Source organism: Aulonocara stuartgranti, assembly GCF_965226115.1.
Source record: "Aulonocara stuartgranti genome assembly, chromosome: 16".
NCBI lineage: Eukaryota > Metazoa > Chordata > Actinopteri > Cichliformes > Cichlidae > Aulonocara > Aulonocara stuartgranti.
In genome coordinates, this window is record NC_138952.1 from 11,820,334 (window position 1) to 11,840,799 (window position 20,466).

At 39.0% G+C, this 20,466-nt stretch overlaps 1 protein-coding gene across 4 annotated transcripts in view; it reads right to left on the reverse strand.

The window, feature by feature from the left end:
- epha3 (eph receptor A3) overlaps window positions 1–20,466 on the reverse strand; it is a 90,427-nt gene that overhangs the window by 26,872 nt on the left and 43,089 nt on the right. For all 4 annotated transcript variants that reach the window (XM_082508964.1, XM_082508963.1, XM_082508966.1 and 1 more), the window contains exons 4-6: window positions 12,756–12,911; window positions 7,517–7,876; window positions 3,138–3,262 (exon numbers count right to left, since the gene is read on the reverse strand). In XM_082508964.1, the coding sequence (XP_082365090.1) occupies window positions 3,138–3,262; window positions 7,517–7,876; window positions 12,756–12,911 (641 nt within the window). The remainder of the gene's footprint in view (window positions 1–3,137; window positions 3,263–7,516; window positions 7,877–12,755; window positions 12,912–20,466) is intronic.

The window sequence follows — 20,466 nt, forward strand, 5'->3', positions numbered from 1 at the left end:
TTAGCAAAGTGTATTCGCACAAATTCGATTTCCACAAAGTGCACTAGGAACTGTCTTATCGGTCTGCCCTTTAGCTTGTTTAACGGACACGGAGAGCATGGAGCTACCATGGGATTTCCAAAAGATGAAACACCTCTCTTCTTCTGGGAAGCCTTCTAGTTGGAAATTCCCAAGATTATTACAAAACCTCCCCATCCCCAAATATGGGACATAAAATGTGCAGCCCCTGCAATTCAGACATTCTGACCCATCAGTTTTACAAGTGTGCTAGCGAGAGCAAAGTGAGCAAAGCCAGAGGTAGAAAACTGGTTAGCTGTGGTTCATTTAATTATAATGAGTTGGCTTGTTTGTCTGGTATAACCCTTCCCAGGTAGTATTCATTTTAGATTTAAGCTCCTCAATGTATAGTGATTTATTGAGGCCTCTCTTTAATGTTTTTTTTTTTTTTACTTTTCAGAACAGTTCTATGTTGACACAATATTTGCGATGTTTTTTACAGCTCTGGGTTTTATTTGGTTTGTTTTTGTTAGGTTTTGGCTGCTGCTAACCTCAACTTTTGGGATTAAAAAAAAGTATCTCTCTTTTTATTATTATTCCTGCCATTCTGCAATAAAACACTTTTTTGTATCCAGTGCTTTTTTTCACTTATGTTATATATAAAATTTCACATCTGTTGAATACTGGATATCAAAGGAATATGATTATTTTTAATCAAGCCGCTAACACTATACTTAGTGCCTTAGCTTCACGTGGTTTTATCTTGAAGTAACGTGGTCTATTAAGTTTACACAGATGTCTGGAAAATACACATTTTTATCAGTTAGCAGAAAATACATTGCAATTTGGTGCATTAGGAAGGCCAATAATCACAGGATTTAGAGCGGTAGCCCACAATATGAGATGAAATGACTTGTGACAAATAACATTTTTGTTTTGCCTCACATTAACATCCCAGTAGAGAACTCCTGTTTTTAAATTTTACCAGTGAAATATGTTATGGTCCAAAATTAAACTATGAAGTGTTTATATAAAACAGTATTTGATTTTATCACCCAACAAAAACAACAAGGCTGTAATTTTATAACTTTCCTTTCTGGTTTCAGTGGGTTAACCCCCCCCCAAAAAATGTTGGTCCACTGAGGATCCATTACTCTATGCACTATATGCTCGGCATTTTTTGATATGACTGCAGTTTCTACAGTGACAGATGCTAGGCTGGAGTCGCTGGTAAATTTCTACTGGATTACTGAATTCTTCTCACTACAAATGTCTGTTTTAAACTTGTTTAAATCCAGACAGGAAACCACAGCAAAAAAAAGAAAAAAAAAGTCTGGCTGTTGATGTAAACCTGAACATCACTTCCTTGGTAAAAGCTCTCTCTTTTAATCTCTTTAATCTTAGTCTGTTTTTGTGTTCTGTTTCACCATCCTGTTTATGTCTATGTGCAATTATATCTGTGTGTCTGTGCATGTGTCTCTAAAAGCCTCTTTCTGTCTCATAAGTGAGTCATGGTGTGGTCTTGGTGTGGGGAATTCGTGTTCCAGTGTTTCTCCTTCTGTGGCCTTTATCCTTGGCATGCTAGTTGCCCTCAGTGTCCCTGTGCCTACAACAAGAAGAGGCCTCTGTCTGGCATTCGTCTTGGGATCTACCATGATTCTCCAAGTTTGCTCTTCTGCGTGGAAGAGCCTTTTGTCAGGGGTTTAAAATCCCTGGGTATGTATGTCTAGTGAGGAGAATCCTATGGGAACTTGCTTTGTGGGTATGCGTGTTTGTGTCTCCAGCACTTCCTGAAAGATAATGCGGTTACCAAGCAAAATACCCAGAAGGCTTTATTACAAAATGCTTTACTTTAGCTCCACCCTCATATTTTTCCTGTCCTTTTTGAACGAGCGTGCATTGGTGATAAGTGAGCATGTGTGTGCAATTGGAAAACCACAGCTGAGAATAAGACCTGCAGTGAGCTCTGACCCAGCATCACTCATTAACTTTTCCTCTCACTGTTTTCCGGCCTTGTTTTAACATCTTAGGTAGGGATGGCTGAGCAGAGACCAGAGTTTAGAGAGGAAACAGCTTCTGTCAGCCTACTAATCAAGAGATTAGGGGCCACTGTTGGCATTCAAGCAAACTGATTTGGGGCACACACACACACATATACACACACAAACACACAGACACACACACTGAATCTGCCAGAGTGATTAAACTTGCATCCACGGCTAATTTCACCATCAAATGTCAGCCATAGCCCAGCATTGGTGCTGAAAGCCAGTGTAATTCGTTCTGCACTAATTTCCCTCACAGAAGAATGAGGGACCCCACAGATGCATTTACTGTCTGCCATAAAACTTGTCTCCATTAAGGAGTGGACTAGAGAGGAGGGCAGCATGAGAGATGGAAGGATAGATAGAAAGAGAAGAGAAGCAAAAAGAAAGGAAGAATGTAAAAATTGTCACATGAAAAAGAAAACATGGTGGAAAGGGAGGTCTTCTGATGAAGAGATTTCTTTTATTGTAAAAATAAAACATTATGCACAACATAACGACAACTACATTTTCATTTCATTTTAATTTATATTAACTTAAATTGTACCTGAAAACCCAAAACTACAACTCGCATTAGTTCGAATAACATTTACAAAGACTAGAAGGGTTAGAGTTGAGTTAAATTTTATTATTTTCACAGAAATTCAGTCTACTAGGCCAGAGAATAAGTCCAGGATGTGCTTCCAAATGTTAGAGAAAGACTGATGGATATACTACATGGACCTAAAAAGGTGGAAATGTAAGTAAACCTTTTCAGTCTATTCCCCTGGTGAGAAATATTTTCAGGAAATTCAAGTGACCAGTTTTCAGGGTATTTATTTCTCTTTGATGCCTAAATTGGAGACACAGCTGGATTGAAATAATAAAATACTAGAATCTATTCACAAGCGGCTCACGAATTACTATGCCATGTGCGTTTATCTTCTGAATTTAGCATCATTCTTACCAGACGTTTAGAGAATGCTTACAATCTTCCCATCTTAGGTGTACTCCCCCAAATGAGTTAGGGTTAGATATTTTTTCTCTTAGAGAGGCACATTTTATGATGCAAATGCACACAAGGAAAACTTTAACAGTGATATATACTGAACCAACCTTTTCGTAGTATTTGATCTCATAGTCAAGGATGATACCGTTGGGTCTTTCTGGCTCCTGCCAGGACAGGGAGACACTGCTTCGAGTTGTCTTCTCCTTTTTGATCACTGCTACTGGAGAGGGAGCTGGGCAGGAGACATAGACAGTCAGAGAGTGAGTTCCGTTAGTGTAAGGTTCAGTGGAAGTTCAGTCCACAGTGTTGAATCCTGGCAATTGTCTATAGTTCCTGTTAGCCTAATTCAGTTTGCTGCTTGGTGGGGTGGCATTCTAAAGCAAAGGCCCAGGGTTGTGAGTGGAACAAGACCGTGTGAAGTAATGTACAAGAAACTGCACTGGATCAACATATCGGAATTTTCTACTGGTTTTAAATTTATCAAAATGTGTATCGATATTTGTCGTTTTAAGTAAAGATTAGGACCAGTAAGATTTACATGTGTACCAAAAACAAGCAAAAGCACGATCATTTCTGCTATTTCTGATCAGAGTATAGTAGTTTGTCCTCCATCACTTATATTTAAAACACTATAAACAATTTCCTCTCTGCTGTCCTCATCCATTTTGGTTAGTCGCTTTCTCTCTCGCCAATCTTCCTCGCCAATCCTTTGCCCATGCACCGCTTTGCCTCAGGGAGTTCACATGGTCCCAATCTAGTAATTCAGCACATCTCTCCTTCTATCAAGACTCGCACCCCTCTCTCGTTCTGTGTCTCTCTCCTCACTCCCTTTCTCATTTCCCTTTTTTACTGCTCTCTAATTGCCAGGCAGCTCCAGGGCCAGCTCGGCATCTGAGGCATCGACTTTTAATTTTATTAGACCACAGGAAAAAACATGTTTGTCTTTGAAATGTTCAAGCCTTTCTTGATTGTGATTATATGGCTGCAGAATGCGTCTGAGTGTGTGTGTACATTTACTCGTGTGTATTTCCGCGGGAAGTTATTTTTTCTCCTGTAATGAATCCAGATGGGGAGAATCTGTTTCTATACCCCCTGCTCCTCCTCTTCTCCTCTCCCTCTGCTTCTGATAGTGGGGTGAGGCTGTGCTTTTTATTGGCTCTGTGGTTTATGGTGGTAATGATTTACTGTGTCTGGGTTGCTTAGAGGCAGCTTCAAGTTCCTCTACTCCTCTGTTTCCTTTGCCTTGCTTCCCTTTCTATCTTCCTCGGCATGTCTACTGCTAAGCACTTAATTTGCTGTCACTCTGTTTTTTGTCTGAGGCATAACTGATACAGTATACCAGGCCTGTACTGGTGTTAAAAACTGTCCTTCTTTGTCATTCACTCGTAATTTGAGGGCCATGCTGCAGATGTTGAAACAGTGACCTCTACAACACTGGCACACAGTTAGAAGTAATTATTATTGGAAACTAAATTAAACAAGATGCTATTCAATGGCAAAAATCATTGCCCAAATGAGAGAAAATATACAACTTTGCCTTTACTTTCTCATTGTTTAACAGCTACCATCACCAACCATATTATCATATCACTAGAGATATGCAACTAGATATTACTCTGCATCTGAATCACAGTTACTCTGTTCTTAGCATAGTTATGAAATAAGTGGAGGGCAAAGGAGGCGAGAGGCGGAGAACTGTCTGACAGCACCTTGACAGCACAACCAGGACACACTGCTCCTTCCAGGGAAACACTTAATCCAGCTTTTAACAGCTTTGGCATCTATACGTGTGTGCTGGTGTGTAAGTATGTGTGTTTATTCGAGGGAAAGCATATAGACGGGTGGGGCAAGTGCACTGACATACTTAATCCTTGTAAACTCTGAGGGCTGATGGAGAGTGTGCAGCTGCAGGCTGAGATATTTGTTAAAGAGAGAGGGGATTGTAAGTGTGAATAGCCGGGACAGAGGGTGTAGTACCGAGGTGTGTATGTTGTCCTTCTCGGTGTGTAAATCTGCTTGCATCTATGTGAGCACACTGATAAATGGTAAGTAAAGATGAGTTTCATTTCATCTGATTATCACTTAGACACTAAGATGGCTTTTGATATTCTGTGCACACACAGACCTCTTAGTATTGATAAGCCCTCTTCAAATCTAATATATATTCAGATTGCAGAGATAATCCTACTAACTAACCACACACTTACAATATAATGCTTACTAAAAATGTGCTTATTTTTTATTTTTTTGTCCAAATTTGTATATTTTTAATTTTGCTTTAATCTGAACTTTTGATGCATGTGCACTTAAACATACGAGCACCCAGAAAGACACTTAAAATCTACATTTAACGCTTATTTGCCTATTTGCACTACTCTGCCTGGTTTACACCCAATGTCACTTACCCATTATATTGTATATTATATAGCTTTCTTGTTATATGTAAAATTGTATTTATTTAAATTTTTACTTTTTAATTATTTTACTTGCATTTTTTAATCACTTTTATATTTAAATATATTTAAATGTTCATTTGCTATTTATCTAGGGATTGAAGAGTAACGCAATTTCTATTCTCCGTATGTCCTGTACATGTGGCAGAATCGACAAATAAAGTTGACTTTGACTTTGACTTTGACTTTTGACTTATCCCTATTTTGTCACTTAAAAGGCACACACACAGCAGACTCTTTATATGGTATGTGATTTATATATATCAAAGCTCCTGCATTTGTATTTGTGTGTCTAGTTTCCATAAGTACACTGTTTACTCTATGCAGTGCCTCTTTTGAGTCTCTCTCTTGGAACTCTCTGAACCTTAAACTACATGCTGTAGTACATGCATGTTTTCTATCACAAGAAAATCAGCCTGTCACCAAGTCAGCCCAACACGACATTTCACAAAGACTGCTGCAAGTAGCAAGATCTGAATCAGTTATCCAATACAATCCAACCCTCATGGTATTTCCCGTTTAGCGTACCCACAGGTGTGAGGCTGTTTTTACAATTTTGGATCTGTTGTTATAATATTTAACATTTTACATTACTTGATTTTCATTTTTCTCCACACAGCTTTCCTGATTTACAGGCATGTGAATTCCAAGGGGACTACATTACTGATACTGATACTAAGAATAATCAGTACACCCTGTAACCTGTGAGAGAAAGCGTCTCTTTCATTCATAAAGCAGAGGCACCAAGACTCGACATTTGCATGTAACTTTTAAAACAAGCAAAAGACTTGAAGTACTAAAGGTTTCATTGCATTTTGCTTGAAGGCATCTCTACTCTGACTCTGTTTAAATTCATTGCTCTTGCCATCTGCCTATCATCATCGATGTGATGGAGTCTGACCTTGCTGTATGACAGCTTATGAGAGAAATTCACATCTGTCTGGTCTGTAAAAAAAAAAAAAAACACCCTTCCAGGTGCTAAATCAACCTTCAAGGTTTAGAAGAAGAGCCATACAGAAAAATAGAGGAACACAGAAAAACTGGGTGTGGGGTTGGTTTGGGACATGACAGGTAGAAGTAAAGGAGGTCGGTAGGGCGGTGGGGGGGATGTAGGGAACCACACTGCTTGAGAAAAAAATGCTGAGCTTCCAAACACAAAGGCAAAATGTGTAGGGGAACACTGAAGGAATGGCAAAAAGAAGAAAATAAGCTGATGAACTAGACTGGGACCTTTGCACATTCCTTGCTAGAGTCATGGATTTCTGAGGTTTGGCACTTTCTGCTGCAGCTAGATTTATTTTACCCTTGGAATTTCACGGCACTGCTTTCCTTTGCCGTCTTTTTCTTGTAAGAACTGGATGTGTGGAGACATATTTGTATAAAAAGATTGATGGGAGTTTTAGGAGCCCATCCTCACGTTAAGAGAGTATGTTAAAAGGAGGAGTTATATTTTGGAAAAGGAGGAGGACATTCGATCCTGGTCGTTAAACAAGAGAATAGCGGCCTGGGATCGCCTTGTAAATGTCCAGGGTTGATGGTTGTAGTACATATGTTTGAGGTATATAAACCATAGGCTAGGGTATTATTTTATGAGAATATTCAGAAGCACAGGGGGAGGAGGAGGAGAAGCTTGTGTATGTTATCAACATGGTAGCTATTTTTTTTATTTACACACAGTACTTGTTATTACACATATAATACACTTGTATTAAATGCACTTTTCTTCATGCATGAATCAGCCACTCCATAGTTCCCAGTCCTCAGACCAGCTAAAAATAGAGATAAGCAAAATCTTGCAACCTGCATGAGATGACCAACCTGCTTAACCTAAGATCTGCCAGAGGCTATTTTTTCTTTGTTGTTGGAGAATGGGCCTATGTTTTTTACATCAGTGATCTATCTTTTTTATTGATTATACGCAGACAACTTTCAATCAATATCCAAAATGGTTCAAAAGTATTGCTGTTATTGTGTATAGTCAATCGTCTCAGCTCATATCTTTAGCTAGCCACCCATACATCATGACATCTCACCCGCTTGGTTGGTGGTGATGGTGACGGCAGCGTACTGTCTCATCTTTGGTGCCAGCGATGACACACCGTTCTGTGCTTCAATCTCAAATGTGTAGTTAGTGTGGGCTAACAAGTCGCCAACCGTCACTGTGGTGTTGTGCAGTCCCATGGCTCTTGGCAGGAAGCGAACATTGCTCCGGCAAGGTTCACAGCGCTGGGTCCCACTGCTGCTGCCATTAGCAGCAACAGCACGGCAACGTTTGCAAAGGACAGTGAAGGTGATATCCCTGCGCCCTCCGGTGTCCTCAGGCCAGCTCCATTCCAGGATAACAGAAGTCTCATTGATGGAAGAGATTACGTTCCGGGGAGCTGAAGGAGGTCCTGGTAGACAGAAGGAGATGAGGTGAGATCGAGAGGCAGGTCACTGGATTTACAGAAGGACAGAACGCTTAGTAGTATAAAAAACACACAAAAACTGATTAGTATAGTATAAAAAGGCAGATTGAAAGGAAAGAACACAAAGAAAGGAAAATGCAGCAGCATAACAGACGAAAAGCAATATTAACATCAGTCAGTAGACTGGCATTAAACTGAATTACATTTAACAGCAAAGTCATATGCTAAGTGTAGTACACAGAACATGTAACATGAACTTTAACTCTAACTATATGGTCATTTTACTTCTTTGCTGTTATGTCTTTCTCTTTGAGAATTGGAGCAGGGTTGTGAAAAATCACCCATTTATAGCTGGATTTGGTGTTTATTCTTCCTTAAATTTCCCAAAGTTTTTCCTTTTTCTTTCATAAGGAAGACAATTCACAAAAAATTAAAAAAAAAAAAAAAAAAAATATATATATATATATATATATATATATTTCACAATGCATTATTTGCCTACTTGGACATCTTCATGGAAGAAAATTCTTACTATGAGTGCTATACAGTGAATGAGTTGTCGTAATACTAGGGTTATGTTAATGTAAATAGGTGAATCTACTACAGTATGTATGTGTTTACATCTCACTTTCAAATTCCGTAAGAAATAAGAGGAGCATGGCACAGTCGGAGCAAGTGAGTCTGACTCACTCAGACTAACATAAAATCTGTCTTATTACAAACAGATTTCCAGATACTCATATGAAAAACTATGACTAATTACATGGGGGACATAGCAAAACTGCCAAATAGCTCAGTGGGGGAAACTGAGAAGGCAGAGGAAGGAAAAAAAAGATTCAAATGGGCTTACTGGATTGTGTCTTGAGATAAAACGCTTTGTTTAGTTTGTTTTGCTGAATTTACTTCACTCCCAAACTATGCGTAGTGGCTGTCTCAGTTATCTGCATCGCAGATATTTATGTGCTTGAGCCAGAGAAATCAAAAGAAAAATACACACACGATTTGGCTGCAAAGAAGTTCTGATAACTGCAAGTCTCATGAATCTAACTTTGAAAGACATGTGAAATTACATGTCAAGTTACATGATTCAAACTTTTTAACTCTAAATACAGTTGCACACAAGAAGTTTCTAAAAGTCAGTCATTTAAATATCTAAGTGGTAAAAAAAAAAGGTCTGAAACATCAGTAAAAAAATGTACAACTAACATAACATCCACTGACCACATCAGAGTTTTGAGTCTGCATTTCAGCTTAGCTTTACCCATATGTGCATACATGTATATGCACTGCACTGCTTGTATGCACATGCATACAGGGAAGCTAAAGTAAAAGTCAAAATGATTGAACACATCTTGACTGGCACGTGAAACCAAACACAATGTGTTAAAGCTAAAGGTGCAAAACTACTGTGGAAGAAGTTTCAGTCACTTATATTTTCTTTAACTTTAACAGTTTGGATTCGTCATTGAAAATTAAATTCCTCCAAGAAGTCAGTTAACTCATTTTACTTTCAGCAATGTACATTTTTGCTGTGTACTGCATGTACTGCAACTTAGAACTTCAAACTCAGAATTAACACCCATGAAAATACTCAATACTCAAATACTCAGATCAATACTCAGAGTTATCCACAAATACAGTAACAGTGGTGCCTCTGCTTTTGAACACAAATTAGTTTGTTATCCTACTAAACTAACACTGTTTATTAATGTTACAGATGCGCTGGGCTGCGCCATTAACATTATTGTTTTATTATATATATAGTAGCTAGCCAGTAAACGCCTTAGTTAAATGACAAACGTTATCATGTGCTATTTAATGCTTCCGTGATGTATAAACGGGAGCATCAGTGACCTCTCCAAATCCCTCAGTGTTGTTCATTGTTCTGAAGGTCAGCTACCTTACCTGCTAGCAAGGAGAGGGGCTGCGTACCTGCCTGTCTGCAACTGTGCTGTGTGATAGGGTTGTGCTGATGAGCGACGATGTCGTGGATCAACAATGATCGAAGTAAGCGCAATAGCTCATAACTCAAGGTGAATTTTATTTCATTTACCAATTGGTGCATGAAATCAATATCATTATTATAAGGTTCATAATAAACTTCAAATAGCACCTTCACATATAAGCAATATTTGTAAGAAAGACATGTCTGGGCATGCAGCGGCGTGCAAACACAAGTTTACACCCAGAATTCTGTATGCTTTGAAGTTAATGCGCGTGGAGCAGCTACACTAATCCATCATCAGCATCAAGTGAGAGAAAACAGAAGAAGATACTTTTGACTGCTGGATGGATTTTTAAAACCCCATTATGTGACTTTCATTTGCAGATGCTGGCTTATCTTGTTAACTTTTTTTTTCTCCACAGTGTGTATGCAGCGCATGGTGAAGACCGAAGGGAAGACAGATGAAATATTTAACGCCTAAACAAACAAACAAAAAAAAGAACTGTAGGACAGCTATACTATAGGTCTAATTTAAAAAAGTAACAAGCCAGAAAATGTGATGAATTAATACAGTTTTAGCTGTTCAGCTGCTATCTGTCTAATTATGGCCAGCTCTGACCTCTGCGCCTTTTACATGTGGGCCACACTTTGTGTGTCATGAACGGTGCTACCATAATTGTGCAGTTTAACTTCCTCTGCTGCCCTGCAGCAATGCTATCGGTCATCGGCAATGGCACGGTCATGATCATGTGCAAAGCGCCTAACCCTAATGTGTGAAGTGGTCAGCTAAAGCAGGAAAAAGTGGCCCTAATCTCTAATTATTAGTCGGTCAACATTACAATACGGTTGTGGAAAAGTCAAGTCAAGATGAACAGCAACATACTATAATTTTTTAACGTCATATGTAAGTGGTACTGTGCGACATGTGTTACATTTTAATAATAGCAATAATGCAATGATTCATACAGGGAGCGCAGAATTATTAGGCAAATGAGTATTTTGTCCACATCATCCTCTTCATGCATGTTGTCTTACTCCAAGCTGTATAGGCTCGAAAGCCTACTACCAATTAAGCATATTAGGTGATGTGCATCTCTGTAATGAGAAGGGGTGTGGTCTAATGACATCAACACCCTATATCAGGTGTGCATAATTATTAGGCAACGTCCTTTCCTTTGGCAAAATGGGTCAAAAGAAGGACTTGACAGGCTCAGAAAAGTCAAAAATAGTGAGATATCTTGCAGAGGGATGCAGCAGTCTCAAAATTGCAAAGCTTCTGAAGCGTGATCATCGAACAATCAAGCGTTTCATTCAAAATAGTCAACAGGGTCCGTGGCTGGATTGGTAAAGGGCAGAGAGCTCCAGTCCGACTCAGACGCCAGCAAGGTGGAGGTGGGGTACTGGTTTGGGCTGGTATCATCAAAGATGAGCTTGTGGGGCCTTGGTAAGGTAAAAATTTCACTGGCAGCACGGTGGCACGGTGGTTAGCACAGTTGCCGCACAGCAAGAAGGTCCTGAGTTCAATTCCACCATCAGGCCGGGGTCTTTCTGTGTGGAGTTTGCATGTTCTCCCCGTGTTTGCGTGGGTTCTCTCCGGGTACTCCGGCTTCCTCCCACCGTCCAAAGACATGCAACTTGTGGGGATAGGTTAATTGGATAATCCAAATTGCCACTAGGTGTGAATGTGAGTGTGAATGGTTGTCTGTCCCTATGTGTTAGCCCTGCGACAGACTGGCGACCTGTCCAGGGTGTACCCTGCCTCTCGCCCTATGACAGCTGGGATAGGCTCCAGCGCCCCCTGCGACCCTGAAAAGGATAAGCGGAAGCGAATGGATGGATGGATGGTAAAAATTAAATAATTGAAATGGGTATATATTTGTTTTTTGTTAAGTTGCCTAATAATTATGCACAGTAATAGTCACCTGCACACACAGATATCCCCCTAAAATAGCTAAAACTAAAAACAAACTAAAAACTACTTCCACAAACATTCAGCTTTGATATTAATGAGTTTTTTGGGTTCATTGAGAACATGGTTGTTGTTCAATAATAAAATTATTCCTCAAAAATACAACTTGCCTAATAATTCTGCACTCCCTGTACTGAATGAAGAACAAAATAGAAACATTTTCTCCTTTTCTTCAACCTTCCCTCTGACCTTTGAAATTTTCTTGCCAACAAATTTCCAAAGTCAGCTTGAAACAACCTTTATCACACCGCTAACAGTAAAAGACCTCTCCTGAGATAATCACGATTATTATCTCCTAACAACTTATCTATTCATTTTCAGCTCTAGCGTTGCTCAGTTTGTCCCAATGAGATGAAATTTGCGTAGTTGACAAGATGATGTTGAGATAATCACAACAGGGACCTGCTGTGGTGATTGTCGTTATAATTAGCATTCTGTCTGCGGCTGCGGGCGTTATATTTTCCACCATTCCCCACACAGTTTTTTTTTTCTTCCTAGCCCCGTTAGTAACGGATGTATCAATAATCTGACATCAGGGAATGCAGTGATTTATTGGTTTAGAGAGAATGCATTTTTGAATACTTGCAGGAGTCGTCTGCATCTGCAATCCATTTGCATGAGATGGAGGCAAACAGATTCACACAGGAAGTGCAAAAGGTGGTAGAAAATGTGACCTTTTAAAAAAATGAGGGATTTTTATCTTCCTGTGTCCACTTATTCACTGTTTTCCCAGTGTGTTATCTCTGGAATTCCAATGTTGTGCTGAAGGTGTTTATTTTCATGGGCAAACATGGACGACTGCAAAACAATAAGTTGTTTAAAATGTCTGGAAACCTTTATATTAGTGACACAAAATACAAACTGCAACATATGAGACTCACTGACTCACTATGTGATAGCTCACCAGGAAATGTTAGTGCTATTTACACTGGGGGAAAATGCACACTTACGAGTACAGGCCATAGAAGCAGGATCTCCCTCAGCACGGAAGTAGTTTTTCTCACAGCCACAGTGAAGAGACCCCTCATGGTGAGAGAAACTATGAGGTGGACACTTTGAGCACTCCATATTCCCGAGAGTAGATTTGTAGAAGCCTGCCCTGCACGCTGAAAACAAAAACAACACAGACAGATACATGAGCATCGCGCTGAACCAGCACATCGGCAGCTGTGTAATAGCTGCATTCTTCTTCAGAGCACCTTCAACAATTGCAAGTCAAAAAATGAAAGATTGGACATGTTTAATGCACTCTCTTTGTCTCTCACATACACACAAACACACAGACACACTGACACCAACAAAGTGCTGGAAGGAGACAGAATGTATATCTCCTGTTAATGTAACAGGAATCCATTGGCTGCTAGTAAAAACAATAATTCTCTGAAATGTATTTGCATCTATTTCCTCCTCCCTTCAACTCTCAGAGGGCACAGCATGAATAATGCAGATTGTCCCCTCAGATAAAAGGGATGTTCTCTTTAAATATCTGTGGTATTAAATGTGCACTCAGCAGCTCTTTTAACTCCTACTCACCACTAATCTGTTGCAATCTGTGCAAGTAGGGTGACACTCTACCTGTGTAAAGTATATTGCATGTGAAAGTAGACTGTATGTGTGTCTGTTTTTCTGTGTAGGATGGAAGATCAAGGGGGGAAGATTAAAAAAAAGACTTTCCCTTGTGTTTTTTTCTGTTCTTCTTCCTTTCTCTACATATTTAGTTCCACTCTACTTTATTCAGTGCTCCCCTTTTCTCCCACCACCAAAGGTTGAAACCTCTGTCAACTTATCCAGAGTTATAGTGAGATAAAAAGCATTTAGGCATACAAACTGTCTCTTTCCATGATGGTCAACTGCATTTAGAGTTCACCATCAACAGTACTGTATTTCCAAGCATGAGCGGTATCTCCACTGCCGAACCACAGTAACTGGAAATTCAAGCTCCTATAACCATTCCTCCAGTTCCTGCCACAAAAATGGCAGAAATTTTATATCTTAGAATTGGAATACTGTATGAATGTCCTATCCATCTATCCATTTTCTTAAACATATCCAAGTCAAAGTCAAAGTGATTATAAAATCAATTCAGCTAAGTGTGCATAAGCTGTCTAGATGGGATGTGCTAATATGATGTTAATATAGTACGATTTTTACTTATGGCAGCTCATAGGTGTGTCTTTATGGCATGCTTTTATGGATGGATCTCTTAGGCATGTGTTTCACCAGCTCTTTGAAGACAGATATTTATCATCTGTTTAGCGTAGTACTGCTTTTAATTCTTCATCTCTTACAGCTTATAAATTAAAAGTAAAAAAACAAGGTCTCAGAGGACAATATCAGTTTGCAAGTCTTCTTTGTTTGGAAGGAAAAAAAGAGCATAATGTATTCCAAGACTGAGTCCATGTGCAGAAAGATCGAGGCAAGGAAGTAATCAGGTTTAAATGTTTATTTTGTGCATTTTTCACTTTTTATGAAAAAGTTTAAACCAACAGCTACTGTGTTTGTCTTTTTATGGCCATTAAGGTGTATTTGATGACCTTTTTATTTTCTGCTGGATTTATAACCAATTGCAGTTGTAATATATGCTCCTTGTAAACCCAGTGTTGTGCACATACTCAGACAAGCTTGCGCTCTGTCTCTCTCTCTCTCTCTCTCGCTCTCTCTCACTCACACACACACACACACACACACACACACACACACACACACACACACACACACACACACACACACACACACACACACACAAGCGATTAAAGAAATAGCTAGCAGCAATAGCAGCCAGCCAGCAGAATGTGTGGGCTCAGCAGAACAGATCTGACAGATCCCAGTGGTGGACAACACACTTCTGCAAAAGCCAAGACTGCTGATCCTACTGCCATATCCATCACTGACACTGCCACACCAAGGTCCCTGTGCTGCACTAAATACTACCTCTCCTCCACAATGTGGTAGTCTGTAAGAGAGGGTACATGCATGCTTGTGTGAGAGAGTAATATAATGTGAAGCTGATTCAAACACCCCCAGTATGATCCTACTGATGGAAGAGCAACCCCAACACTTGCTGACACACAGAAAACAGACCACCCTGATTGGAGGACACGCCAGGAAATTACACCTGACAGCCAATCGTATAACAGAAGCAGAGGAAATTGCTGGGTTAACAGAATTGTGGAATATAAAAGAGAATTATAGATAATGGGCAAGAGTTAAAATGCATTAGTCTCATACTAGCGGGAGAGACTGATTAGTCTAGCCATGAGCAGACTTTGATAGAGTATGTATGCCACTAACAATTCACCACTGGATAACACCAAACAAAGATGCATTTACCATATATACTGGCCAGCTAAGTCACTGGGCTCAAGTCCAAGTAGATCTGTTTTCTTTTAGGTACCGTATTATACCAACTTCACTCAAGGGTAGAAACAAATCACTTATGCAGACACATGCATATTTATAGGAGAAGCTATTTTTCACATGTGGCAGATTTTTTTCCAAGTCATTTATATCATAGCTTAGAGTTTTGCATGGATATTGCCAGAGAATGTAAATCAAGTTGTTTTTTCCCCTGCATACATGTTAGAAATAGAAAAAAAAAAGGCATGTATATATATACATGTTTTTGTTTTTGTTTTTTAGCAAAGCTTGCTCGCACAATAAGGCATTGCAAATTAGCTTGGACTATTTCCAGCTATAGATTAATACACATCTTAAGTACTTGAGCTCATTTATAAATTTCATAAATTTGTGGAACTAAAATTAAATTACTGAGTAGCTTTATTAACCTCTGCACCTACTAAATGAACTTCACATCTTCCATCCATTTATCCATTTTCTTAACTGCTACAGTGTCATTATCCTATTCATCACAGGGCCAGAGGCGGGGCATAGCGTGTAAAGGTGGCCAGTCCATTGCAGGGCATACTAAATGACTCTGGCGAGTCAACACTGAAGACTTTTCAACACATCTATGAAACTTATTGGATACCGAGAGGATCTTAGAGAACAAAATCTCTACTTACAGTATGAGATTTTTCATATGTCAGTGTACAGATTTTTTTCATGACCACAACCATATTTTTACAACTGCTGGAAACGGATAATATAGGTCTGCCAGAATAAAAAGCCGCTCTAAAAGAGACTGATGGTAAAATCATATTTGTACCGAGGGGATTAACTCCTCATCCAATCAGGAAGTGTTACACTGACATTCAGAGAAAAATATGAAGGTTTTCCACCATTAATTATCTTTTATTTATTCGCAGTCAATAGCGTGCAAAGGCTCTGTCACTATTCCTACAAGTACTCATTTCTTTAACCATATAAACAGCCGTTCAACTGATGGTCTTAAATACTCACGCACACATAAAGGTATAACATGATGTCTTTTTACTTTCTACATATCAGCAGATGGAACAATCCTTTTACACACTTTGAAACAGCAGTTATACACGCACAGAAGTACACACGTGTACACATACACAGCTGCAGAAGCCACATGACATGGTGGTTGAAAAATAACTGGGAATGCATTCTGCTCAATCAATACTCCTCTTCTTGTTTCAGCTGGTCCCTTTAGGGGTCGCCACAGCGGATCATCTGCCTCCATCTCACCCTATCCCTAGCATCCTCCTGTGTAATACAAACCCTCTGCATGTTCTCCTTCACTAAATCCATGAATCTTCTCTGTGGTCTTCCTCTTTTTGTCCTGCCTAGATCTTCAGCATCCTTTGTCGAATATATCATCTCAGCCTTTCCTGTCTAACTCTGTCTCAAAATGCTTAACCTGAGCTGTGCCTCTGACATGTTCATTTCTAATTTTTTCCATCCCGGTCTCTTCCAATGAAAACCTTAACATCTTTAACTCAGCTACCCTACAATTTAGCCTCCTGTCTTTTTGTTAAAGCCATCATTTCCAAACCGTACATCACAGCAGATCTAACTATTATCTTGTAAACCTTCCTTTTCACTCTTGCAGCTGTTCTTCTGACACAAACTTCCTCTGACACTCACCTCCAGCTATTCCACTCTCTTCTTCACCTTTCTTGTGTATTGTCCATTGCTTTGAATTTGGTTGACATTGGGTATCTAATCTCATCTTCTGTACATTTAATACCTCTACTTCTTGGATCTTCACTGTTCACCACTCTTCATCTCATTCAAACACATGCTTTCTGCATTACTTCTACTGACTTTCATTCCAGAGCATACCTCCACCTGTTCAGGTTCTCTTTCACCTGCGCTTCACACTCACTATAGGTCATAGTGTTGTCTGCGAACATCACAGTCCATGGAGTCTCCTGCCTGACCTCATTTATCAACATATCCATGACCACTGCAAACAAGAAGGGGCTTCCTTTCCAATAATTAGCATAAGTGCTAGATCATTGGTTTCATTTTGTTGTATTTATCCACAAGGCCGGTCCGTGAAAACATTGCCGGACATAAACTGGTCCGTGAAAAAAGGTTGGGGACTGCTGTACTAGATGGTCTAGCCATCATCCATCCATCCACTTCCGCTACACCCCAGACAAGTCACCAGTCTGTCATAGGGCTAACACATAGACACAGACAACCATTCACACTCACATTCACTTCCACAGTCACACCTATGGGCAATTAAGAATTTCCATTTAACCTATTCCCACTAACTACATGTCTTTGGATTGTGGATCTAGTTCCTTGATTTTTTTTTACTAGTAGTGACCATTACCAGTAGTGATCATTATTATAATTTGGTGTCCAGTCCAGTACTTCAACAATTCTACATGCTTTGACTGCTGTTTAGGATGGAAGGTCTCATTTCGTACAAGACTTCCGTTCAATGTCTTTATCATCTTCCATTAAAGGAACTCAAGGGGAAGAAAAATCCTGTTACGCTGATGCTGTTTCCCTTTTTTTTAAGTAGAAAATCTGTGATATACAGCTTTCAAGTGGCACCTGCAGTCTGTGTGTGAAAGGTCGCCAAAACTCAGCTACAAGGTAAAGAACTGGGAAAATCCAAATCACTACACTATTAAAAGATATTAAGCTCATTTTATTAAACTACCTTGTGATAATTTTATCAAAATGTGATGACATTCAGAATGTTACTTGTCACATGATCAGTGTCTTAACCCCTGAAGATAACTTGCAAATTGATACAATTTACAACAATCAATTTACAGTGGGAAAGTGGGAAAGTGCTCTGCCCTTGACTCCCTATCATTGCATCATGCTTCAGTCTTGATCCCAGCATAGTGCTTTCTCCCATTCACACACTTCAAGGTTAAGTCAAGCTGCAAACAGAGCCAAACCAAAACGCAGGCCCAACAATTGATTTCCTGTTTCCAAACCACCTCTCTTTTTCACTCCAATAAGATTGCAATGACTTTCACTCTTTCTCTCCTCCTCTTCCATTTCCCTCCATGTCCGCTTCCCTTCATCTTGCACTCCCTCCTTGAGTTCTTTTCTGCGGCTTTTCCCTCTCATTCTTTTGCTCCAACTTTCTTTCCTTAATTGGAATAGCTCTCTTTGAAATGGAAAAGTTATTTACTTTGACAGCTTAGGCATTTGGCTGGCGGTCTTATCCGGAGCCACTTGTAATGTTACTGGAGACATGGCAACAGTAAACATCTTGCCCCCTGCCATGAAATCCTGCTTCAGGCAGAACCAGTAACAAGTTACAGAAATCTCAGAAAGGTCAAAGTCTTTTATGAAAGGGTGGCATATTTTGGTGGGATTTTTTTGTCTTCCTAATAATGGGGTTGATGTAGAAACATGTTAAGCAAACTGTTGACTAACGCATAAAAATACACATGTTTTTTTTTTAATATTCAAAGTGCAGTTTTGCTGTTATTTTATGATCTCCCATCTTAAGTTTTTTCAATGCACTTCAGTTTGGCATGAAATGTTAGATATAAGCGGCTATAATACACTAATATTGCCATTTTTATTACCTTAAAAAAACCTGCAAAATATACCCTAGAAAGTCTTATTGAGGTAAGAAAAACTAATTTATGAATATATAACTCAGTATTCTGATATACAGAGTAACATGGATATCCAGTGCGCTGAATTGCAAACAATTTGCTGAAGTTAATATGTCTGTAACCCAATAGACCAAATTAATTTTGTCAGAAATATAAATGAAAACAATCATCAGAATTGATAGGCTGTGTCTCAAGGCAAATCACTACACATTTTTATCTCTTTATGTTCAATTATCATGTCATTTACCCTGCTAATCACTACAGGGACATGTGAGAATATATTCAGATGTCAGTAGTCAGTATTGTCGACCAATGCAGAAGTTATTCTCTGCATTTTCAAGCCTCCAGAAGGTCAGGAGCAAGAATTCATTTTAACAGTGCCTCCAATTCAGGTTTGTTTTTTGTTTTTTGTAAATGGGATGAAAGCTACTGAAGCCAATTGAATAACAAGAAGGGTTTTATTAGACTCTAAACTTTCAGGGTCATATTTTTTGATCCTTTTACTGTTTTTGTTTGGGTCACTTGTTTGCACATAGCTTGCAAGAAGAAGAGGGGATGTAGAAGTGACAACAAGTTTATTACAGTTTCTTATTTTTTCTTTCTTTTTTTTGCTAGATTTAAACTATAAATATATATTTTTTTGTTTGCTACTTTTTAATACCAGTAAATAAACCAATCTGTATCGAAAAACTTTGGTATTGCTGTATTTAATTAAGACTAAGTTCAAATTCCTCACTAATATTAATTAATGAGCTAGCTCTGTCAAGAGCACCTATACATGCTACATCAGTTTCAGACCATGCTATTTAGTTTTGCCACCACAATCTCATAAGTAGCACTTTTAGGAGCAATAGGAATGAAGCAGTTGGCATTGCAAGGTGAGCAGCGGAGGGCCAGATTGGAGTATAGATACTAACTGCAGGCTAATGACTTGGGAAAACCCTGCTATTCAAGTCTTTTTATCTGCACTCACTCAAAGAGGTGCTTTTGCTGCACAGAGGGACCGCTTGTGTGTTTGTGAGCATGATTTCAGACTCCGAATACCAATCATTAAACCTCCCAGTTCCTTTAATGTTTGTTTAAAAGTTAGGATGAGTATGTGTTATTGTGCCTGAGAGTGTGCTTTGTACATGTGTGTTAGATTTCACACGCAAACTGGCATAGTAAAGCTTAATTAAGTGATGCGGTCCAACAATGATTTGCATAATAAAGCAGCCTGATGAGAGGGTAAGTGGAGGACCAAAGGAAATAGAGGAGGATGAAAGGAGGAAGAGGAGGAGGAGGATAGGATGAGTTGAAGAAAGGATGAAGAGGAGGAGGACAGTTTATACTACTGATACTTTGATACACAAGCAAAAAAAGCATATATTTTTGAAGTTAGATACTCAAAGGCACATCATCATAGTAACAAACCAAATACTATATGTGTTTGTTTTAAATATATATAAAAGCAAATTATATGATACAGGGTTTATGTGAAGTAACGGATCATTCTTTGTGTTTTCTAAAAGCAGATTCACCAGATGTAGCCTTTGAAATTAAACTTCATTAATTCCAGCAAATTAAAATCATGTTAATTAGTGTAATGTAATCATAAAACAAGCAGTGTGCTAACTGCACTATATTAGATTTTAATTGGAGCAAGTATCGGCCTTCATATATCAGTCTAATCTTCTTGATTTAATAAAAA